The 26,640-nt window shown below is 33.3% G+C and overlaps 1 protein-coding gene across 1 annotated transcript in view; it reads right to left on the bottom strand.

Annotated features, from left to right (window-relative positions):
• LOC128227983 (probable dolichyl pyrophosphate Glc1Man9GlcNAc2 alpha-1,3-glucosyltransferase) overlaps window positions 1-26,003 on the bottom strand; it is a 74,984-nt gene extending 48,981 nt beyond the window's left edge. The window contains exon 1 of the mRNA XM_052938987.1: window positions 25,933-26,003. Within this exon, the coding sequence (XP_052794947.1) occupies window positions 25,933-25,997 (65 nt within the window). The 5' untranslated portion in view covers window positions 25,998-26,003. The remainder of the gene's footprint in view (window positions 1-25,932) is intronic.
• Window positions 26,004-26,640: the final 637 nt, after the last annotated feature.

Here is a 26,640-nt window from a genome sequence, read left to right as displayed (position 1 = left end):
GATTGGGAGTATAAACACCTTCTCAATTTAGCAGACGATATTTTCAAGGGAAAATCAATACACAAAAGGTTAAACTTTAATTTTATAAACATCCGGGATATTGTTTACAAAAAGAAAGATGCAAAATTGAAATATTGAAATGACCCTATTGAAATATGCGACCATGCGTTTACATCCAGTAATGGATACGGTCGGCCAAATGCGTATACATCTGGTAATGAGCTATGTCGGCCTATCTCGTATACATGCGCTAAAGGGTTAAATTGCTTGCACACTGAGAGAACTTTTAGTATAGATACACAAACAACTGACAGGACTTTGTTCCATTGCCTGCACACTGACAGAACTATGTTAAATTGCTTGCACAGTAAAATAACTTTTAGCATAGATACATAAACATAAAGTCATCAATAAATGCAGTATACTAAAATGTTTTATCACAAGTTAAACAATGAACCGCTACAGGAAATGATCTTATCAGTAAAATTAAATCAATATAGTAAGGCCAATCTGAGTGGACCAGGAAAATCAATACTGGCTTATCTAATAAACTACAGACTACATTAGTTTATCCATAGTGCACAAATTGTTCACTACTAGTGCACTCCTAGTGCACAAGAGTGTAAAGTTTGGTCTTAACAGTACTGTATTTGCCTGCACACTGACAGGACTTGATGATTGACTGCACACTAACAGAATTTCATTCTCATACCTGCACACTGACAGGACTTTGTTCAGTTGCCTGCACACTGACATAGACATAGACCGATCACAAAAGCTCACCTTGAGCACTTTGTGCTCAGGTGAGCTAAAATATGACAGAAATGTAAGGTTTGACCATGTCAGGTTATGTAGCTGTAACTGTAACTAAATACGCCAGTCCTTATTTAAGGCCAAGCTTGGTGATAAGGGGTTGTATGTTGAGCCAAATTTAGAGAGCAGACACCTTATATACACTTTTTGCCAATCTAAGAGTCATACCTCTGGAGTAAGTGAGGCGAACCTGACCAAGATATTCAGCCCATTTACATTCTGACATTGGACAAAGGCTTGTTGATTGGACAAGACCAATTTTAGGCTATTTCTATAATTAAAGGGTGATAACTCTTGAATAACTTGAGCAAAACTATTTTATTGGTTAACGCCTTTGTCCAAGGTATTATGCCCATACACTTTCTGACTAAATTTGGGGATAACTGGACAATTAGGCTTCAAAAGTTATTGATTGGACAAGACTGATTTGAGATAATTTCTATAATTTAAGGGCCACTTCTCTCAAGTGGCTTTAGTATGACTGGTTACAGAACTAATGTCTGAGATGTTATTACAATACACATTCTGACTAAATATAATAGAGTGGACAACATAGCCTATATGTACCATCTACCAGTGTTCTAAGACTTCTTTTAGTTTAAAGTCTTATTTTTTATTGATGTAAACTTATTTTTTTGTGTGTACATGTATATCCAAATGGCTTCTCATAACCTTTTAGATCTTTTTAATGCCTAGAATGATAAAAAATGATTACGAAATGCAACAAAACCAGGAGTATAATCTAAGTGTAATCTAAATTTAGCGCACTCAACATCATTGCGAAATTTACATATCACGTTACTTTCTGAATACCTAAAACTCTATAGTGCATTTTATTAGGGATGCAAACGAATATTTGATCAAACATTTCGTATTCAAACGTCAAAATCTATATTCGATTTTAAATGATAGAATCAATAAAATTATAAACCTTCTGCTTACAACTGCGCTGTTATGTATAATTTTCATTTGTCTTGTTTTTACAAAGATTGACCCCTAACGCCAGAGGCTTGAACTTGATGACACTATGCTTTACACACGTCAAATTTCAATTAGGGACATATTGTAGTTTACCTAACTGCTGTTAGACAACTGACATCAAACAAATTTTAATTATATTCGGGACATTTAAATGATCCTAAAAATTAAGGCATTCACACCAATGTGCTTTCTTGGCTACCAATTAAGCTGTGTAATATTGCTGAAATCACCATAATGATATGAAAGCCATGTGCAAGTTTTGATCTTTAAACTATTTTCCATGTTTCTATTTTATGCTGTGAAATGTAACTGTTAAGTATATTATAGCATTTTAGGGCATATTTCCGGAATTATTTCACAATAGATGAGTCAAAATTCATGTTTATTTTCATGTTATTATTTTACTTGTTCACGAGTTGGTTTTGCCATAATTATATTTAGTTACAAGTTTATTAAGGGCAATCCCAGATTGATTCTGCATGTCCTACGAAATGACCCTCCTTTGCGTAACGTCATTCAACTGGGAATTTACGGTCTTCGTCGACCATAGTTCACATTGTTTACAAATATGCATGAAATGGAATTGAAATAAATCATTTTTTAATTTTTTTTGCAATATATTTCGTTTTTAGTTGGGATTCTCTTTCTAATGGGAATTTCAAAGGCTAATTTGGTGGAAATCAGGGTCCCTCGCGGGTACCGGGTATGACAAAGAAGAGTTAAAAGGCCCCATATATTGCTTTAGAGGATAAAATAACTACAATTTGGAAAAGATTTGTTTTGGTAATTGAAAATTCAAATATTCGATTGAAGGAGTTACCGAAAAATTGCAATATCAAATTTGCCATTCATTTGCATCCCTACTTTTTACACTTATGCTTTACATAGGCTAGTACCAAATTTTAGCTCGGACTACCAATTTTCCACAGAAACAAGCCCGACCGGGCTACCAATTTTTCCTAATTAAAGTAATTTTAAATCCATGCCAATTAAACGCGTAAAGCATCATGTTTTTATACGCTTATTTTTCAAGAATGCGTCCTTTAAGGTGACTCGAGCGACTAAGTCACCTTGACAATGGCGTAAACAGATTTGCTAAAATTTACGATTATCAAAAAGCTAATTGCTCTGCGATTCAGGGCTGCAAGCCATGTAGTGAATGTTTGTTTATTCAATTAATGAACATTCTAATACACATGCCAAAACTAGTGAATGCCCAAAGTGACAAGTGATTAGAGATCAGTTTCTAACTAGTAATTGTGTCTCACTCAATGATGTCAATAACTCTGCCCATTATGTAAATTAACAGATAACTTCAGTAGTTTTCGCTAATTTCGATGGCTTTGAAATATCAACAATGCTAAAATAGCAGTCTCAGCATTGATATTTTGTTTATTTCGTTTAAATATATTTTATTTATTAGCTAAAATAAAAAAGAAAGATCTTTAAGTTTTTAATGCGAACAGAAAATAATCATTCTACAAACAATTAGTCTTAAATGTGTGGGAAACAGGTGTCTGTTACTTCCTGACAATCAATGTGAAAGGAGTACTGTTGGACATAGATAAATCGTTGTCAGTGTACCGTACTGTAAGGTTCTATTTTATACCTTTGAATTGCTTTATTTTAAAGAACAATTATAGGAATATTGGCAATAGAAACATTGAGTATTTTTGTTGTTACTTCCGAAACTTGAAAGTGAAACTGAAAGTATAGAAGAGAAAAATGTCATTGCACAATCGCTGGTGCATATCGGATATGACAAGGATGCATTGGATAATAAAACTTATAGTCAGTGATTTTTTTTCACTTTTTTGTGAAACAGACCATGCCTTTTCTTTTGTGAAATTTTAGTGTGTTAAAGTTCAAAATTGTGAAAAAATTAACAAAACATTAAAATCTTAATTCTGAAATACAATAGTGCTATACTCAAACATACAGCCTGATTTAGTGTCTGTATTGACATTAGAAGGATAAAAGACAACAATGAAACTTTGATAGCTGCATTTTTATTAAATGCAAAGAGTTACAGATAAGGTCAGGTTTTCAAAATAATGAGGCTTTTTCTTTTATCTCTCCTAACTTTTATTCCTTTCACTTTTGGGAAGTGTTTTCAGGCACATTATGGGCCAATCAATCTTGTTAAGAAAATTGTTGAGTTTCAAATTAATGGCTCTGAATCAGCAAAAAAGTTATGTAAGAATATGTTGCTAAATTTGTCCCCTGTGCACCCAAAAAAGTGTGACATTTTACATGAAGGCCTTTATTCAAATGTGTTTTATTTTTTTAAACTGAATGATATAGTATTTTGTTATTGTTTTTAATGTAACTTAACCCTTTCGCCTTTCAAAAAACATACTTCAAATAAAAAAATATGTTATAATGAATTATCTTCACCAAATTTTAATGTCATATGATGGACTCCCATTCATTTAAAAAAGAAGATAGAATATTTGATTCACATTGAGAACACTACCATTCCATTTAAGCACTATTTATATTAAATTACTATGTTATTTTAATAACTTTAACCTGCCAGCTTTATATAAATAACATAGTTTTATTATTTCATACATTATTTTGTCTGTAACTCAGATGCATGACTTATTACCCCAAAATGTCCCCTGTGCACATTTTCGGTTGTTAGTTGTCAGATTTCTATAATTTCTTCAATAAAATGATATTCTGCTGTATTTCCCAGAAAAGAAAGTTACAACAGATGCAAAAACAGTTTTCAGCCTCTCACATACAGAGATTTGAAGCATCTGCATGGTTTAAAGCAATGTCCCCTGTGCACCCTGTTTTAGCAGATTTCAATAAAATGTCATAAACTAACAAATATGGTGCTATTTCCACATTCTGAGAAATGTGTATGTTATATTCAGGCATCACTTGATAGTTTAGCAACTTGATGGTAAGTGTGTTACAAATACTTCTTTTTATTATTTAATTATAAAGCCATTAAATGTTGACTTTTAAAGGTTTATCAAATTAATTTAAATACAGATTCAGAATTGAGGCACATAAGATAACATATTTTGTTTAAATATTCTATTTTGATTTTATCATAACAATTAAAAACATCAAATCAAATTGAAATTATTCATGTAATGCTTTTATATGTGCAAGGTATTATATGCGTCAATTCAGTGCCCAGGGGACAATTTTTTTCATATGGATAGCAAATATACCAGATTATAATTTTGTACAGGAAATAAGTACCCTAGTTGAAAAGCTTGTAGTTAAGCTTCCTTTTCCAAAGAGATCACATAGAAAATATGAAAACAAATGAAGAAAAGACAGCTGTTGAAAACATTAACACAATGAAGTCTAGGAAGCGCAAAGAATAATTTAGGAAAGATCAAAAGTTGCAGAAAATGTATGACAGATCACGATACTGAGAAAAAGAGCAGAATTTGCCAGGTATTGCTCAAACGCTAAGAAAGAGGACAAATAGATCCTATATATGATTTACAAATAAAAGAAAAGGAGAAACAAAAGAAGCAGGGGCAAAGAAGGAATCAAATGAAGCGAAATGAGGAAACAAAAAAAATCCAGAAAATGACGGACAGAATAAAAGGAGAAAGGTTAAAATTAGAAGGTATGAATACATGCTGTTGAAGCAGCATCAGTGTAGAAAAAGCACAACATGCAAAACAACCCCTTCGGAGTGAGTCCATGGCATGGGCCTCCACAATTAACCGTCTGGTAAAGAATGCCACACGAAAGTGAAGGTCTTAAAATAAGTCGTGTTGTAGAAAATTACACAATTGGTGATGTCTGTCAGTCATAGTTATAAGATAAGTAGGCACACCAAATAAATCAGGAAAAAAATTAAAAAGGCAGCTAGTATACACAAGCAATGCTAAGAATATGTGGAGTTGCAAGAAAAGTCTTTGACAATTTGAGCGCCTAAAAATGGACCAAAGTAAAACTATGTCAAAGCCAGGTGAATTTAAATCCTTGTGGTAACCAAAAGTTGAGAATTTTCTTGAATTTAATTCTTGAATAATGTCTAATAAAAAAGATACTATTCTATCGAGTAGGATGCCAAAGGCAAAGAGGCATCTTTTAAATTTAGACATGTTCACATTAAAAGTGTTTAATGTTAACAGGTGCATTGAGACCAAAAATTATATTCCACTCTGTGGACATATTTTATTCCATTGTTTAGAAATTTAGTTTTGTAGGCTCTAATGTAATCTTTCAAACATTTACAGTATTGTTTCAAGCTTTACTGAAAGTACAGTTCCTCTTGTTGTAAAAATGTTTACCAGGAAAAGTTACAAAAATAATTATATAATTAAAAAATATTACTTGCATTATGATTTGTCCCCTGTGCACCTTTCCATTACATAACAAAGTATTAAACATGTATGAATTCTAGTACTTTATATTACCATTGATGATATTTTCTTATTTTTAGACTCAATATGAAGTAATAAATGTTATATATGTGATTGTTTGCTGTAAGTTGTTCTCTTCGCCAATATTTTCCATTTGCATCATTACATGCTGTTGAATTTTGAGGAAATTGTTGTGAAAAATGTGATACTGAAGAAATTTTGAGGAATACACTCTATCATATACACAGACATGTCTTAAGTTGATCACAGATCATTATTGTATTAACATAAAAGTGAATAATAATGCATATTATATTGGCTTTCAATATGTGTCCCCTGTGCACCGAAAAATAGTTCAATTTTGAAATGAAAAATTTGGCAATTGTAAGTAACAATACTTTCTTGAAATTTGGTATGTGGTCTATAAAGATGCATAAGGTGAGGTTAATGAAGATTTTTCCCTTATTTGATTCTTGTTTTAATTACAGCAAAAACTTTGTGAGGTAACAATTTATTTTTGGTTTCAAATTTATACAAAATGTGTCAATTTTTTTTATTTTTTTAAACAACTGAGTTATCATGCACATGACTACACACAGGTACCAATTACTGATTATATAATTCAGAAAAAAGCATATGATTTATGCAAGGTTCTTGTCATAAGACTTTTATAAATAAACCATATTGTAAGAAATGTTCGCAATATTTGGATTTAAGGTCAAATATTTTTTTTATTTGTATTTCCTGATACTTTCCCAAAGTTGATTCTGTGTAATTTGAAGTATTTACTTTCATGTAAAATAGGTGACAATCATGAATTTTTTTACTGGGTTTGAATTTTCAACCCCTATGTCACAATTTTGCCTCATTATTTTGAAAACCACCCATAACAGCTTTTTAGATTCATGATTTACAACTTCAACTTCCTATTCCTGAATCTTTTGAAACTGTCAACAAGATGTCTAAGGTTTCGTCATCTAGATCATGTTGAATGTGAGTTACACGCATGATATGAGGAACACGAAAGTGAACTGATGACAGATTGAGAATCACCACGGTCATTTGTAAATGTCATCTGTTAAAATGCGGAAAATATTGTAGGTGTACCGGCAGCGTGGATCTTTTTTATTTTTTCTAATAATACTTGGCCATTTCTTGACATTTTGCTGATAAATATCAATTTGTTTACAAATTTTGCTATGTCATTTTGCTCCGCGTGACCGAGCGCTTTACTTACTTTCTCGGGTATCGATAAAAGCCGTCATACAGTATTCTATATGTATGCGAATTCGCAATCGCCGATCGGTAAATATTTTGACTAAAATCTTCAAAGTTTTACACAACTTTTACGAGTTTGTACGCTGATTTAATAGAAAAACACTTTGTTCACAAGTAGCTCTTGGGAATTGTGAATTTTTCTTCATATTTTTGTGAATTTTTAGCGTTTTTGGCGATTGTGAATAGGCCGATATTCGGCGTCAAATTGTTAGTAAAAAAATCACTGATAGTATTAGCATCAATTAAATAAATGATACGTCCAGAAAATATTTTTCTGTTTTTTTTTTTTTTACTTTTTGAAAACTTCTATTATTTACTGAACTTTTGATGACTACACTATCATTTGTATCACTATAAGTTTATATCTACGTTTCCAGGGTGGGGGATTTTTTTTTTTCAGTCTGTGAGAAGTTCACTTCGCCCTCAAATTTCAGCCTAGGAGTAGCCCTCGACGCTTATTGAATTATTGACGCATTGTCCAATTTGAAGAACATATATTGAAACTGTATGAGCGTGCTTGATAAGATGGTCAGAATGGTGGCGGAATTGTATTCAAACTTCCATAAATTATTCCAAATGATTGATTCCTTATGGTGTTTAAGTTTGGGCTAGTGAAATTGGTTTTGGGCTAGTAACATTTCCTATCTGATAGCCAGAATGGGCTAGTGGATTTAAATCCGAATTTCGTACACTGTAGTCTCCAGTAATGCATCTGAAAACCCTTATTTTATCATTATTTTCCTCTATGCTTTAAAAATTGCACAAAAAAATACAATAACAGAATACAAAATATTTTGAGCTTGGTGGGGTGTGAACCCACACTGGTAAGTAAAGACAAAACCACTTCTTTCGCACTCTGATCCACTAGACCACCAGGTCTTCGATACATTTTGTTGATATTTTGATAATACAGTCGAAACTCGTTATGTCGACTTTGTCGGGACTTAGGGAAAAAGTCGAGATAACGAACATTTGACACAAACCAATTCCAAAATATATTACCAATCCCAACATGTTCGAGTTTGATAAATGTACGACATCTGCAATTGACACAACGCCGATTACGATAAGGCTACGCCTACAGTGTCACGTTACCCCTCGGTATGAACACAGAAGCGGGCGATAATTATACAGAATTTATACTTGACAATCAGAAAAAAAATGAATGGAACATGGTAAAACATAGCAATAAAAGCAAGTTTAACATTAAATTAGTTAATTATTATAATAAGTTTAATTCAATGCTTGATTCAGGTAGAAATAATTTAATGTCTAAACTTTAAAATAATTAATTTCTAAATAACATCGGAATTTTGTTTCAGTATTGTTAAGCTCAAATTTATGAAAACAAAACATGGATTAATTTACTTTACTTTTTCACTAACAGTTTGTTCAAACAAACTTAAAAGCAAATGTATATGCTTCGGATTTAAAACTTTACGCACAAGATGGAGAAAAAAATCAAAATAAAAATATATCGCAAGATGTCGTCAATATTACGCACTTATACTCATACTACTGTTGATAAGTGCAGATTGTCGGAGGTCATGGCGGATAGCAACGGGCAACTGATAAGCCCCGCCTAATCTGGACGCTGATTGGTCAGTCGGTAATCATCCGGCCAGTTTGACTGACAGGCCGCCTCATGTTAATTGAACTGTCTTGTTACCGTCGTGAAAACAGCAAACGTATCATTGAAAAATAAAGTAAAAAAAATAAATTATTTGTGTTTGTCTTTTTTATTTAATTCACGTTTATGCATTACACAAAACAGATATAAAACCACAATTACATACACTTGTACATTGTAAGAAAACAGTTAAGCACATATGACAACAACTTAAACAAGAGTGGTCACAGACAGCTATATCCCCCGCCTCATGGGGGCATCTTTTGTAACGAAAGCCAATCAATGGTAAGGGTAGTTTCTCAGGAACATAAAAAATGCGTAAAATTAAGAAAGGGCAATAACCATTTTAAAAAAGGTCAAATTGCAAAAGCCTGACAATATGTGCTGCGTCACTATATAGTCATAAACGTAAAAGGAGTTGCGAAGAAACCAATTTTAAATGTAAAATAAAACAAGAGGGCCAAATGGCCCTGAATCGCTCACCTGTCATATATTGCACATTGGTTTGATAAGAAATCTGGATGGTTCAAAGTAGTTAAGGTTTTTTAGAAGTCTGGGTCATTTTTTACTAGGGATGGAAACTGGATACCAAATCGGAATCTGGATGTTCGTATCAAGTATTCGAATACTATCCGGATACTCGTATCAAATTGTTTTCATAATAAGTAAATTTCCTATTATATGTCACCAACCTTCTTCGTTATTTGACATAATTGTCCACTTAATTTATAATTCGTCATATGGCAATTTCACTTTTTCATTCATTCTTTCTCAGTCTTAATAATTTATAATGTTATAATCAAAGCTAAACAACTCATTTTACGTCATAAAACTCATGATGAATACCACATAAACACCTCGCGAATTTGATAGTCACTTCGGCCGAGGTGGTTGCTTGGTTACTGCCACGTGCTTTCGAGTTTGTTATTTATCAGCAGGTTTCATGTTAAATGACGCTTTGATTATTCGATAGTCGATTGTAATTTTATTTCATTACATTGTTTGATTTAATGCAATACCTACAATTTCTGCGGTGTTTTGTAATGAAGGATATAATTGCGGAAAAGATAAGGAGACAAAAAGACGATCTGATTTTTCTTTATTTACATGCGTGTACTTTTTTTATTTATCAATAAACTAAACATGTTTACATATCGTATGAAAAATATGAAATAAGTATTTGATTGAAAAGTGAAAAGTTAAACATTTTTTTTTTGTATTTATTGTTCAGATAGCAATAATTTCTTCATGCATATTCATCAAAAATACGATTGGTAATTAATAGCTTTGATTGCACGACCCTTATCATGTGATTGGACGATCAATTCCTACGGATTAATGATCAATCCGTTTAATATCAACTAGTGCCAATTAGTGTCAATTAAGCACATCTGAGATCATAAAACAACACTTGTCATTGTAAACAAGGTCATAGTACTGTACTTCACAGGGTGCTGCACAAGGACACAATATCACGCCTTGTGCAAACACCCAATTAGCAGACGATTTGTGACACATATATATGTATACCCGCTTCGCGACAGACACTGTTGATCACCTGAAATATTTCATCGGAAAAGTTTTATAACAATTGCCATGTCTCTGCTAAGATATTTCATTGAAATTTTAATTCTTAACGAATATTCGAATACCCATTTTGGTATCCGAATACTTGCGTGATATCCGGATATCCGGATACTCGGATATGCGCTTCCATCCCTATTTTTTACCCCAATGCCAAAGTTTGGACAATAAAGGTAGAGGTCCACTTAATGATGTATTATGCCAAATAGCTCTAGTCCTTGTGAATTCGGAGAGAATTTTTTTTAATGCTTCTATTATATACAAATATTGAAAACCTAAGCCTATGAACACGGGGCGTGGCCAATTTTGACCCCAGGGCTAAAGTTTGAACAATCTTAATAGTGGTCCAATAAACGATGCTTCATACCAAATATCTAAGGCCTTCGCCTTTTGGTTTCGGAGAAGAAGATTTTTTAAGTTTTCATCATATACATATATAAGGAAACCTTGATTGCCCGGGTGGGGCAATTTTTTGACCCCAGGGCCAAAGATTGAACAATATTGGTACAAGTCAACTAGATGATATATCATGCCAAATATCTAAGCTCTTGTCACTACTTGATTTTACGTGTGTATCTATATATGTATATTTGTTATTAATTGTTGTATGTGGCCCATATTGAAAATTGGTATGTGTACTAAATATGTTATCCAGTTTAAATCAAGACGTTACTTGTCTTTGTGAGTTCGGAGAAGATTTTTCAAGTTTTCACTATAACAGATATAGAGAAAACCCATCAGCCCCGGGGTGTGGCCAATTTTGACCCCAAGGCCATAATTTGAACAAATTTTGTAGAGGTCCACTAGACGATGAATCATGCCAAATATCTAAGCTCTAAGCCACGTAAGTTCAGAGGAGATGATTTTTGAAGTTTTCACTATAAACATATAGAGAAAACCCATGACCCCCCAAGGGGGCGGGGCCAATTTTGACCCCAAGGCCATAATTTGAACAATCTTTGTAGAGGTCCACTAGACGATGAATCATGCCAAATATCTAAGCTCTAGTCCAAGTAAGTTCAAAGGAGAAGATTTTTGAAGTTTTAACTATAAACATATAGAGAATACCCTAACCCCCCGGGGCGGGGCCAATTTTGACCCCAAGGCCATAATTTGAACAATCTTTGTAGAGGTCCACTAGACGATGAATCATGCCAAATATCTAAGCTCTAAGCAACGTAAGTTCAGAGGTGATTTTTGATTTATTTTACTATAAACATATAGAGAAAACCCATGACCCCCCAAGGGGGCGGGGCCAATTTTGACCCCAGGGCCATAATTTGAACAATCTTTGTAGAGGTCCACTAGACGATGAACCATGCCAAATATCTAAGCTCTAGTCCAAGTAAGTTAAGAGGAGAAGATTTTTGAAGTTTTAACTATAAACTTATCAAGTATACCCATGACCCCCCGGGGCGGGGCCAATTTTGACCCCAAGGCCATTATTTGAACAATCTTTGTAGAGGTCCACTAGACGATGAATCATGCCAAATATCTAAGCTCTAGTCCAAGTAAGTTCAAAGGAGAAGATTTTTGAAGTTTTCACAATAAACATATAGAGAAAACCAATGACCCCCCGGGGCGGGGCCAATTTTGACCCCAAGGCCATAATTTGAACAATCTTTGTAAAGGTCCACTAGACGATGAATCATGCCAAATATCTAAGCTCTAGTCCAAGTAAGTTCAGAGCAGAAGATTTTTGAAGTTTTAACTATAAACATATAGAGAATACCCATGACCCCCCGGGGCGGGGCCAATTTTGACCCCAGGGCCATAATTTGAACAAACTTTGTAGAGGTCCACTAGACGATGAATCATGCCAAATATCTAAGCTCTAGGCCAAGTAATGTCAGAGGAGAAGATTTTTGAAATTTTCACTATAAACATATAGAGAAAACCCATGACCCCCCGGGGCGGGGCCAATTTTGACCCCAAGGCCATAATTTGAACAATCTTTGTAAAGGTCCACTAGACAATGAATCATGCCAAATATCTAAGCTCTAGTCCAAGTAAGTTCAGAGGAGAAGATTTTTGAAGTTTTCACTATAAACATATAGAGAAAACCCATGACCCCCTGGGGCGGGGCCAATTTTGACCCAAGGGCCATAATTTGAACAATCTTGGTAGAGGACTATTTGGTGATCCTACCTACCATATATCAACGGCCTAAGCCTTGTGGTTTGGGAGAAGAAGATTTTTAAAGTTTTTCCTTTTGGTTGCCATGGCAACCAAAGTTCTGCATGGAATTGAATTCTTTGAACAACTTTGATAGAAGACCACCCAAAGAACATCCCTATAAAGTTTTATTAATATTGGCCCAGCAGTTAAGGAGGAGATGTCTTTTAAGTAAATTGTTGACGGAGGACGCACGACGCACGCTGGACGCCGGACAAAAGGCGATCACAAGAGCTCACCTTGTCACAAAGTGACAGGCGAGCTAAAAAGGGCAAGAACTCTTTCAAAAATGGTCCAATCGCGAAATTCCAACAATATGCCCTGCGTCACAATATAGTCATCAATCTGTGAAAGTTTGGTAGAAATTGCATGAAAAAACGTAAGAGGAGTTGCGAAATAAACAAAGGGCTATTACTCTTTCAAACATGGTCGAATCGCAAAAGCCCGACAATATGCGCTGCGTCACTATATAGTCATCAATCTGTGAAAGTTTGGTAGAAATCGCATGAAAAACGTAAGAGGAGTTGCGAAGAAACCAATTTTAAATGTAAAATAAGCAAAGTGCAATAACTCTTTCAAAAATGGTCAAATCGCAAAAGCCCGACAATATGAGCTGCTTCACTTTATGATCATCAACCTGTGCAAGTTTGGTAGAAATCGCATGAAAATGTAAGAGGAGTTGCGAAGAAACCAATTTTAATTGTAAAATAAGCAAAGGGCAATAACTCTTTCAAAAATGGTCAAATCAGGAAAGCCTGACAATCATCAATCTGTGAAAGTTTGGTAGAAATCGCATGAGAAATGTAAGAGGAGATGCAAAGAAATGAATGTGGGACAGACGGACGGAGGGACGCACGCACACACACACGCACGGAATCGCGCCTACAATTACTATATCCCCTCGCCTTTTCAAGGCGGGGGATAAAAAGTACATTCGTTAAGACTGTTTGTTTTGAACATGCTGTATAGAAAATTTCTTCGTCACGTAACTTTCAATGTTGTCGAATTTTCCGATGATGTCATCGGCTCCCTTGTGCGGTTCAATGAATAGCTTGAGCAATAAATGGCTCTTTAATCAAAAACATAAACAAACAACTTTAATTATTCTCATTTACCAATTAACCTCCAATTACGACACTTTGTTATTTTGACACGCGCAGTAATTTAGCGACATGCCGCAAACCGTCATAAATATTTTCGCACCTACAACTCGATCTACAGTTTGACATACGAAACAAGGAAAAAGTGTGAAATTCGACCACAGGGACTGAAATATTAGGTCGACATAGCAAAAAAGTCGAGATAGAAAAATCGACACAAGCAGATTTATTTTATATAGAATAAGAAGGAATGAATTCGGGACCGGAGAAAAAAGTCCACACAACCGGAAAGTCGAGATATCCGACGTCGAAATAGCGAGTTTGGACTGTACATTAATAACATCACGTGATAATGTCAATCAACCAAGAAAGCAACAACAATGTACCTCACTAAACAACATTGATGCTATGCCCCACCCACTTATCTGCCTCATTAGCATATAGTAAGTCAGTGGACCAGTTTGGAATTTCGTTGGTATTTCCCTTACTTTTCTTTTTAATAAAGCATCTTGCGGACCTGGGGAGTTTATCTGACATCATATAAGACTCTATCATGGTCATATACTCATTTTTTTTTTTTTTTATAATTATTCAATCCTCAGTGGCACTGTGGCTTTTAAGCTGCACTCTCACAGATTAACCATTTTTACAACTTTTTTATTTTTGGTCTTGGAAAGAGCAAATTTTTGCATAAATATCTGCAAACCAATGATAAAAGATTGCAGACAAAAGATCAAATCGCAGATTTCCATATTTCCGTTCGAAAATTAATGTTTTATGGCTTAAACCGTTACTAACGGCAGGCCTTGAAGCTTATTCTAATACTTGGTTACAACCTCCATAAACTCCGAAAATTGTTCTGAAGCGATCTCGCCGCATTTTTTTAACAATGTGACATGAAGAAAATACTGTAAGTAAACGCTACATAAAAAGCAGAAAACATTTTATCATGAACATTTCATAAAATAACTATGAAATATTTGTTAATGAGTCTGTTATTGATTTTCTAAGCGCCACCTTGCCAACGACAATGACCGTCTGATTAAAAAATGGCATGCCTTGTTTGTACAAAACAAATATTAACAATGTAAGACACCATTTTTCATAATTATGTCGCCTTTTCTATCGCATTTTTACAAACTTAAATCATTTGATCAGGGTTTTCTCAATGTACATCTTGATTGCTTGACGTTCAGCCTACTGCCAATGTTTCAATAATTGGATGATACATCACCCAATTTTTGGATTAAGAGATTATCGATTATAAATAGATAAATGCGATGTTTTGACAGCTGGAACAATGGCCAAATACTCGCTGAGAGCCCTTTTTTGATTTGGTACAGCTCACGCGATTGGCCAACGGTTCCGGACAGAAACATTCAAGCTCTATCGGAGAATATTCGGTAATCTCCGTCATGCTTTGTTTCGAAAGAAAATGGGGAGGTGCTCCGTATTTCTGAGAAAACCGATGAGAGCATTGGTTTCGGTTTCATAAATACTCTCCAGAAAGGAGATGCTAAATAAATGATACAAAATACTAAATACCAGAAAACTCGCCAATTTGACGATTATTTTCGTTACTGCCTGCTTGGGCAGGTAGATTCTTTGAACTACTGCCCGCCTGCCAAAATTACTTGATCCGGGCAATTGGGCAGTGGTTAATGTCTAGCACTAAACGATTTAAGACCGTTACTAACGGTTTTAGAAAAATGCATATTGAACTTGAATATAAAAATCTACAATCTCATTTTTTGTCAGCAGTCTTATTTAACTGGTTTACATGGATTTTTGAAAAAAAAAGGGCTTATTCCAAGACAAAAAATAAAGAAGTTGTCAAAACGTTCAATCTGTGAGGCTACCAGACAAATTGGCCCCTTACCAAATCGGCCCCTAGTTAAAACAGTTACCTTTTAGGCCCCTTACCAAATCGGCCCCATCTTGTAGACATTTTGGCCCCTGATTACAGAGACATTTCAACCCTTATTTTTATTTTGTTGTTTTATTTCTAAATATAAGAAAACAAGAGGCCCAAGAGGGCCTATGCTCTACTGGCATGGCTCTTGTGGTCATTTTCAATCCAGAGCATGTACGTATGAGTAAATAGGCAACAAATATATAGTTCACATTTTGTGTTTGGGTTAGCTGAAAACGCTGCACATTCAACATCTGAGGACAGAAAGTGTTGTAAGCAGATTAGTTGCATGAACTATTCTAATATTTGCCAAGTAAAGGTAATCCGAGGGTAAAAATATTTGCCTTCAAAACTGTACTCATGGTCAAAATTTCATTTCTGTAGCTTTTAAAATAAAAAAAAATTGGTCAAAAGGTCAAACTCAAGGACATTCGAGGACAACATTGATGCTCGTTTGCAAAACTGTACACATGGTCAAAATTTCATTGCTGTAGCTTTAAAAATTAAAAAGTAAGTTAAAAGGGGGTGGGGCCAGCTTTTGCCCAAGGGGCATAATTTCAAATGTTTTGCTAGACAGTCATCATATGATGCTCCACAACAAATGTCATAATGGGCCATGTGGACCCACAACACCAACAGTTTGCCTGGCAAAGAATGCATTGTTCAAAGACAAATTTTCTTTGAAGTCTTTATTGATCAATTAATATTTCACAGTCACAAAATAAATTCTTATATTTTTTAACATTTCGCGGGCTTAGCGAAAAACGGTTGTAACTGACTTTTTTTTCGAAAGTGATATTTTCATATTTTTTAACCTATTTTACAAGCCTCCATAATATCCCAAAACATTAGCTCTGTAATCAAAGGACAAATGTATATAAAGCCATATTTGTCAAAAGGTTGAATCAGAAAATGGCAATTTATTTTTGTGCAAAACGGTTGTAACTGCACTTACAACCGTTTTGCACAGAAAACTGTGAATCAATAAACCATTGGGATGGGATGTAACTCCAATGTCATGATGACATCATTGATAACATCATGAATATTTAACATTGTTTTTGAGGAGAGACAGTCATATTGATGGAAAATGATTTTTTTTTAAATGAACTCCCAATAAAATGAAAAAATGCATGTTTAAACATCACAATTACAAACAATGTCTCATGTTTTATTCCTTTAGTCCTATTTATTCATTAATATTAATAATGTGTATGATATATTGTCCATAAGATAAAAAAAAGTCATATATTTAGGAAAAAGAATTGAAAAATTTGATAGTATTTTTAGGCTCTTGCTTAAGAAAAAAATATGATTAGGAAAGTAAATTTAAGTTTAAAATTAAATATCCCTTTTTAGAATTTAGTTTTCTGTGTAAAGTTCGGACATGATTTTAAAACAGGAAAAGAATGTGTTTTTTTTACAAGAATATTGTTTCTCTTAGTAGTTTTTATTTGTAAGGCCACACCAAATTAATGTTTAGTTCCTCGGATTTTTGCCAAAAAAAATTGGAGCGAGCGAGCGAAAAAAACATAAAGATAAAATTTTGTCAGTTTTCATAAAAACCGAAGCGAGCGAAGAGCGAAAAATAAATTTTTCCATATATTCAAAATAAATAAGAAAGATTGTTCAAAATAATTGCCCTTAAACCCATTTTAATGCCATCTTGAACTGAACCTCTAATGGACATTGGGAAAGTGTCTGAATACATACTATTTATTCATCCGTGTTTAGTACAAACATTATATGGATAAATCTAATTTCTTATATAATTAAAACGTACTTTAATAATGACGATCATTCATAATAATAAATAACCCAGCTTTTAGTAAAAAGTTTGAAACGACTTATATAAATCTACCTGAATCAGTTTAACATAATATGCAACTGTATTTAGACATAACTTAGGATTGATTTTAGATTTGTAAAAAATTATCACTTACACACTGGCATCATAAAACATCAGACTCCATATAACATAAGACTAAATTTTGTTTTTATTATCACAACAAAACAAAAAGAACAAGGGTATTTTTCAGAGTGCATTTTTTGGTTATTTAGATGTTTTTATGCACCGCACCAGCCAATTGTATATGCCCCCCCCCCCCCCAAGTCCGGAATAGCGGGGACTTTGACTTCCGGTCTCTCAAAACCCGGGTAAAATACCCGACCTGCAGGGACACACTGCTGGTAAAATCCCTGTCTAATGGCCCCGCAACCCCGAATACCTATGTTGGGCCCATTCTCAACTATTTTCAATATGAAGACACATTCACTAGGCACTGCGGGGCCACCTGAATGGTAAAAACACAGCCCATTGCCTCTGCTGTCCCCGGTTTACCCCTGGAACAAGGGTGAGGGGTGGGCGGGGCAGTCTTTACAATTGACAAGTGCATTACAATCCCGGATTATGCTGCAAATAAAAACAAAATATAAGGTGATAAACTAAGGCTTACTTGTGTTGAGGTATATCCAGACCAGTGTTTATATCGCTATTTGTGAAAAGATATTTATTCAAAACTGTTGTTTTGTCAGAATTTGATCAAAAATGAGCTTGATACATCAATTTGGACCAAACAATGACTCATATTCCAGTTAAATTGACCGGTCATTTTCAGCATCGTCGTAACTAGGTAAAATTTTGGTCCCTTGTATTATGACTTGAATAAAATAGTACTAAGTTGATCATTCCCATTCAAAACGAGTCACTAATTACTTAATATAATCGCTACCAGTCTCAGATACACATGCTTTATTGCATAATGATTGCTTTAAATAATGATCCTTTAGTGCATGAGACGATCAACAATGACTTTAAGCATGCTCAAACATACTTATTGTCAAAAATAAGATTTAATTTCCAAACTTCGAGCCACATTGTTGATACCGGAAGCCGCCATTTTGATTGAATTTATTGAAACCCATGCTAAACCGATCGATATACAGTATAAAAACACTACGCATCGGTAACTTTCCTTTACAAAAACACGAAAACTAGCGTCGAAATATTATACTTGATTATTTTTAGCCTTTTAATAAATTATTAGCTAAAAAAAATCTGCTTGTCGATCAAAATGGAGGTGCGGGCGCACAATTTTTTTTTATTTTTTTTTACATTTTCAAAAAAATAGGAGCGGTAAATCCGCGGAACAAAATATCAATTTGGTGTGGCCTAAACATTTATTATTAATTAACTTTTCGTGGGCTTTTTATGGTAAAATGAGTTTGCATGTTAAAATTTCATATTTTGGCAATATTGACATGTTTTGTAAACAGAATCCTAACTTTTATAAACTAATGAAAAACAAAGGCAATTGATCTAATGATTAAGGTACATCATTATTGGTGAAAACACAATTTAATTCCCCTACCAATTCTAGAAGAATGTTATATACTTTAACTGAATATTTCGTATCCTATAACACGCTTATTTCCAGCGGAAAACTTTATCCAATGGAAGCTATGTTGCAACCGATTTATTGCATTTCTTGCCAGTCTCTGAGTCAAAAATAAATTCCTTCTTTCTTTTTGTTCATGTGATATTCATGAGCTTTCGCTAGATTAAATGATCTTCAATAGCAAAAAGTATATCTATTGAAGTCATTTTGACATTTGTGAGTTCTGAAGTTTGAATTCATGCTGATGTGAACTAAATCTTATGGATAAAATTCTGATATTCATGAACTATATAGTTTCAAGCCATTGTGTTGTTTATGACTAACGAAGATCTAGGGAAGCCATTTTGATATTCAAGAACTCTGGTGTTTGAAGTCATGCTGATGATTTTGACTAGGAAGAAGTAGATCTATTGATCATTTGGATATTCATGAACTCTGTAGTCGAGTTCATGCTGGTGTTTATAAATTTCAAGAAGTACCTATGTAAAGTAATTCTGATATTTATGAGCTATACAGTTTAAAGTCATACTGGTGTGTTTATGACTAGCGAAGAAGTAACTCAATTTAAGTCATTTTGGTATTCATAAGCTATGTCAGTTAAGCCATGCTGGTGTTTCTAACTGACTGGGTAGGCAGTATGAATAGTTGTAAAATAGTAGGTAGCTGGTGTCATCATTGTCATGGTTGTCATGTTGGTTACTACTGGTCAATACTACAAGTAACTACTAGATAAGAAATAGATAGAAACAGATAAGATGGAAATTCATGAACTAAGTAAATGGAAATCATGCTGGGGTTAATGATTTGTTTAAGAGTAGATAGAAGTTGTTCTGATATTCATGAGCCAAGTTGATTGAAATCATGCTGGGATTAATTATTTGAGAAGATTGAAGACATTCTGATATTCATGAGCCAAGTAGAAGGAAATTATTCTGATATCCATGAGCCAAGTAGATGGAAATCATGCTGGGGTTAATGATTTGTTTCGAGAAGATTGAAGGCAGTTTGATATTCATGAGCCAGGTAGAATGAAATTGTGTTGGGGTTAATGATTTGTTTAAGAGTAGATGGAAGTTATTCTGATATTCATGAGCCAAGTAGATGAAATCATGCTAAGGTTAATAATTTGTTTAGACTAGATGTAAATCATACCGGGGTTAATGACTTAATTAGAGGAGATGAAAGGCATTCTGAATATCATGAGCCAAGATGATGGAAATTGTGCAGGGATTAATGATTTGTTTAGAGTACCAGATGGAAGTAATTCTTATATTCATGAGCTAACATGGAAATTGTGCTGGGGTTGATGATATGTTTAAAAGTAGATGGAAAGTATTCTGATATTCATAAGTCACAAAGATGGAAATCATGGTGGGGTTAATCATTTCTTTCAAGTAGATGGAAATAATTCTGATATTCATGAGCAATTTAGATGGAAATCATGCTGGGGTTAAAAGATTTGTTTAGAGTTGATGGTAGTTATTCTGATATCCATGAGCCATGTCGATGGAAATCATGCTGGTGTTAATGGTTTGTTTTAAGTAGATTGAAGTCATTCTGATATTCATGAGCTAACATGGAAATTGTGCTGAGGTTGATGATTTGCTTAAGAGTAGATGGAAAGTATTCAGATATTCATAAGCCAAGTAGATGGAATTAATGCTGGTGTTAATGGTTTGTTTAAAGTAGATTGAAGTCATTCTGATTATCATGAACCAAATAGATGGAAATCATGCAGGTTAATGATGTTTAGTGTAGATGGAAAGTATTCTGATATTCATGAGCCAAGTAGATGGAAATCGTGCTAGGGTTAAGGATTTGTTAAGAGCAGAATCTGATGGAAAGTTTCTGATATTCATGGGGGAAGGAGATGGAATTTGTGCTGAGTAAAGCCATACTGGAATATGGAAGCCTGATATTTATGAGCTTTGGAAATATCTTACCCCTTAAATGATTTCATCGGGATATGATGTTTTGGTACCAGATTTGGTCATTGTCAATTTTAAAATAGCTTTCATTTATTATGAATATCTATGATTTTGCTAAATGATTATATAAATTTCAAGTTCTTGTATATTTTGTACACAATGATGGTCATTATAAGAGCTGATGTCATTAGTATGCTATGGTGATTTGTAAGAATGTTTCTTGATATCATTTTAACTTAAAAACTAGAAATAAGAAATATACATGCATATCTTAATAAGTTAATGAAATTGCTATTCACTTCACAATTGTATTAACAAAATGCTGTTATTCATCATTAACAGTTTAAATTAAGCTGATTATTAACTTAAAATATGATGTTCAAGATGATTGCAGTATATTTTGTTGTTGTTTAAATAAAATAATTATTTAATTGTCTTTCATATATAATAATTTAATTGTTTTTCATATATAATAATTGTGATATTAAACTCAAATTTTACCCAAACCCCTGTTTGTGATAAGTATATTAACAAAAATATACAAAGCATATAGGATGTTCTATACACAGCTCAATTTTCAAAAAATAGTGGAAAAAATCATAGCTTTTATCCTCAGCTGATGTATTTAAGTATAATTTACATTGCAAGTAATAAATGGTGCTTAAAAGTCAAATATCTTAAAGCTCATCAAAGAAACTTTAATTAAAAAGATTCAGTTACAACCCTTTTGCGCAAAATGTATTTAGAAATATCTTCAATTTTTCAGGCAAAACAGTTGTAACTGACTGTTACAACCCTTTTGCGCAAAATGTGCAAAAGGGTTGTAACTGACTGTTTTACAAATATCTCTTTTAGAAAATGAATACTAGGTGTTATTGTGATTTATTCGTGAAAAGTACACAAAATTTAAAAACAAAGTGAAAATGATAGGACCTAGGAAAATAAATCAGTTTTTATGCTCTCCCGAACAATTTTCAAAATGCCAGTTACAACCGTTTTGCGCTAAGCCCGCGATTTCATATTAGAAATAAGGGTTTAAATTTAGACTTTAATGATTTTTTTATCAATCTTATCAATGTATTTCATGAATATTTGTTTATTTGTGCATTTATAAATCTCAGTTACAACTTCTTTCGAAATAAAATTTGACAAATTATATTTTTTCTTTATATTCAAAATAAAAAATAAAATTAAGGGGCCGAAATTAGTGGTGTGCCTATGATCGATTATAATCGACAATTGATCGGAACGGCCTACGTCGGCGACAATCGAAAGTGAAATTTGAACAATCGCTAATAGAAACAAGGGACGTAACCGCTACCGACTACAAGTTTAAAAATGTTTTGTGTCTGGTTAATGCTAGTTTATGTTGAAATGTTAAGGTGTTCGTATGTTAAATTATCTAGTCATATTCTTATCAAGTCAGTAAGTCACTACATAACCTTATTACAAAATTTCTTTGTAATTTAACTGCTAAAATATTGGTTCTCATCTTCTCATGTTTGTAGTTTTAAAGTGATTTTTAAAACATGTTACTGTTTACTTCTTACCATGTAAGAATTTAGTTTTCTCAGTTTTCTGAAAGAAAATGTTTGTTTTTTTAAAAACATATAGACTGCTTGTAGTACTTGTTACTGACTGGTTATTAAAAAGAAATTGATATCTTTCTTTGTGTTTATTTTACACATGTACATGTATACATTACTAAATGTAAGACAAAAAAATAGAGCCTGTGGTCTCATGTTCTGTAATAATAACTTGTAAACACTAAAGGATAGTTGCGTTCTGAATAAATAATGTAATTTAGACAAAGAAATGTTTAAATAATATTGTAAGGTAACATAATTACATTGGTGCTTAAACTGGTGCATGTACTGTATCCGTATGCCTTAAATATGATGATCAAAGATATTTTATTAATGATTAAATCGATTAATAATTGATCATTGATCGGTTTCATAAACTGATTATCGATAAGAATTTTTCTGTCCGATTCCCAACACTAGCCGAAATGTCTCTGTTGAAAATCAGTAAGGGGCCGAAACGTTATGAGTCCATTTAATTAAGGGTACGAAATAACAGGGCTGAAACGTCTTAGGGGCCGATTTGATAGTAGGCCGATTCAGTAAGGGGCCGATTTGTCTCGCTCCCATCTGTGAGAAGCAAGCTTTAAACATTATATAATATAAAACTATTGTGAAGAAAGTTATGACAACCTTTACTAAGTCACTCTTGTAAGCAGGATACTGGAAATGCATAACTGTCATATGTGTAAAGAGATGAATTTAACAGTCAGATTAAATTGTTTGTACAATTTTCCTACAATGTATGCAAACATACAATATGTTACTAATGGTATACTATATAAACCTTTATTATCCATTTCAAAATAAGCATTAAATGCATTAAAACACATGATTTACCTTTCCAATAAAAGGAAACTTGACTGACACAGACAACAATTATGCCAAGTGGAACAACTCGACCCAATGGTATTAACTCTGCCACCTCTGACAAGCTTCGAGATAGACCTTGTAAATACGATCGTAACAACTCGGCCATGGCCGAAGTGTTCCGATTGTTGTAAAACTGTGAACTGCAGCCTTGCCGGTGCCCTTCATATATATATCATTATTATTTTGACAGAATGAAATGAAGAAAATCCCATCAAACTCATAATTGTTCATCGGATATTGATTTTTTGTGTACAGAACCAATATAAAATAACATTATCTAGTAATATTTCTTGTTTTTATGATATTTCAAGGACGCAATACGTTTAACCCGGAATTTCTATCGGAATAACTACCCACTTTAGGTACAAAACGATTTATTTGTACTTGAAGGATTTGCCATATCAAAAATCGTAAAAAAAATCCGTCAACGTACTTATATATGGCAGATTTCACAAAAAAGGCAATTATTTGGCCCATTTGCTTTCATTTATTGTTATTGCATGTCAACGTCATATATACAGCAATTGCCTTTCCCAACCCAATAAGAACACCTAATAGAAGTGATTTGTATTAAAATAATGAAAATATTGTGTTAAATAAGGTAAAAAAATGTAAAAATATGCCGATATTTAGGACAAAAAAGACAGAAAATCTTCCCGGTACCAATATACCACTTTTTTGAGGATGCTTTTCAGTAACATCTGGTAAGTATTTTATTCTTGTCTGTTGAATAATGTTTGCAAGAAATGTTAATTAAAACAATAATATATCTAAAATGATTGCATTTCGTTCGTAATATACTTAAATTTTCGGTAATTGCGCATGGTGATAACGTTACGGTAATCTGTCCTCGAATTGTTGTGTAACATTAGCAGACATGATCCACTGCTAACTGTTTTAAGCCTAAACACACCTTTATTAAATCACTGAAAACAAAGACTACGTGTCGGATAAAAACAGTATTGCATGTAACAAGAAATTGGTCATTCCCGATCATAAAGTTTTTTAGGTCTAAAAATGTGTTAATGTTACTCAAAATCGATTCTGTCCCATTTTAGCATGACGATAGCACCTTTTCTATTCGTGAATAATTTACACCGACTGAGGGTTAACATCCGGGTAGCGATTACTTTTATATTGGACTGGTTCACAGTTGACATTGAAATGATAAAAATAGTGGTGAATACCGTTGATAAAAACTTAATCCAAGTTTGGCTCATTCTGTCCTTCGATGTAACGTTAACATTATGTCACGCTAGCATTAAGACAAGCGCTTAATAAAGCAAGAAAATCGTTGAAATTTGATGACTTTCCCAGAGTCAATTATTCGAACATAACAATGTCGTCTGTAAACTATCGTTTGTAAGTATTCATTCATTAGGTATTTAGTTTATATTGAATTCATACCGCTTTTGTGTTTGATATCGTTATTTATTGGACAGAATTAAGAATTTTTGTGATTATCAATTGACCGTGTTTATCAATCATTTATATAGTTTGTTTTATACTGTATCAAGCTCAAACAGTCTGTGGTAGGTCTGTATTTTAATTTGTTGTGAAACATTCTGTCCAACTGCTAATGTGACATACTGCTAATGTTACTCATTCTGTTTTGTGGTAACACTAGCACATACTGCAATTAGCAATTTATAATATATATGTTTAATATCAAAGGTAATGATAATTGCACCATACTAGAGACATTTATATTACCACAACAAAACATTTATGTTTATAGCTTATCTGATCTGATATAAAAAGAAAACCTATGTTTGCAGAAAGCATTTTCTGTCTTGTTGTCCAATTAGGGTTTGTTTCAATAAATTTATTTGAGAAAAACGAAACAATCTTTATTTTTTGTCTGTACAATCTGTTTTATAGATAAATGAACCATTTAGTGCAAGACAAAATACTTCTTTGGATCAAAATATTAAAAAAAAAACAAGTTTTTACCGGCAATATTGTAACACTAGCACAAATGGTATGGTGATACAAAATTCTTTTTTTTATAAAAATGCATGAATAAATCATTGCAAATGTTCTAAAATATGATAGATAAGAAATTGCTGTAAAAGATTATGTTGAAATCACAAATCTGCAATAAATTTTAAAAATCAATAGTCGCCGGGAACTTTTTGGTCACCAAAACGTGAAATCTGCCATATATATATATATTTGGACTATAATGGTTGTATGTACCCTATTTGTACTGAAATTATTGAAAGACACTTGTTTCATACATAGAGCTTTGGGTTTTGGCATTCTTTATAACTTGATTATTAGCAATGTCACTAAAGCAACAGATGCTCAGGAAAATTTAAAGCAACGTACTAAGATCTAAGAGTCAACAGCTTAAATAAGGAAACTGTTGCGGCAAGTACTACGTAGGCAGCCATTTTGCATCCTAGTGATACTATTATATTCCTCGGTGCCCGGTAACTTTTCTTGCGATCTGCATGTTCATGGTCACATAATTATGTTAATAAAAACGGTGCAAGACTGTTTTCTATATATATATTTATATAAAAATGATAAAACACTATAGATTCTTGTTAATTGTACTTTATAGTAGGAATTTTGTTTGCAGATACGTATATTCAAGGTGTGATAACAAGTTACATAGATTTTTCATAGTGGCTGAGAAGCAGTTTCCGACAGATTTTACAATTTTTTTATTGAATTATTCATATGTGTGCCTACTATCCCTACTAAAATGTGCACATTTTAGATTACTTCAATTCAAGCTGCTATTGTTGTTATATTTTTCACATGTGTGACGTCACATATAGTGTATCTAATAGGGGCGTCAACAGGGTACTTACACTGTGTTCTGATTAGCTGGTGATGAGAAGCAGTTTCCGACAAATCAAATTCGCGTCGGATTTTAAGTGCCTATTGTGTTTTTATCTGTTTATGCAATAGCGGCGTCAACAGGGTACTCACACTGTCCGCTATAATGTCGACAGTAAATAATTCGTCAGGCGACTCATCCGACTCGCGGAGTTCTTATAATAGTCTTATGTTTATTAAGATAATTCT

This window comes from Mya arenaria, chromosome 3, assembly GCF_026914265.1.
Source record: "Mya arenaria isolate MELC-2E11 chromosome 3, ASM2691426v1".
Classification (NCBI taxonomy): domain Eukaryota; kingdom Metazoa; phylum Mollusca; class Bivalvia; order Myida; family Myidae; genus Mya; species Mya arenaria.
This window is presented reverse-complemented; position numbering and strand designations above follow the sequence as displayed.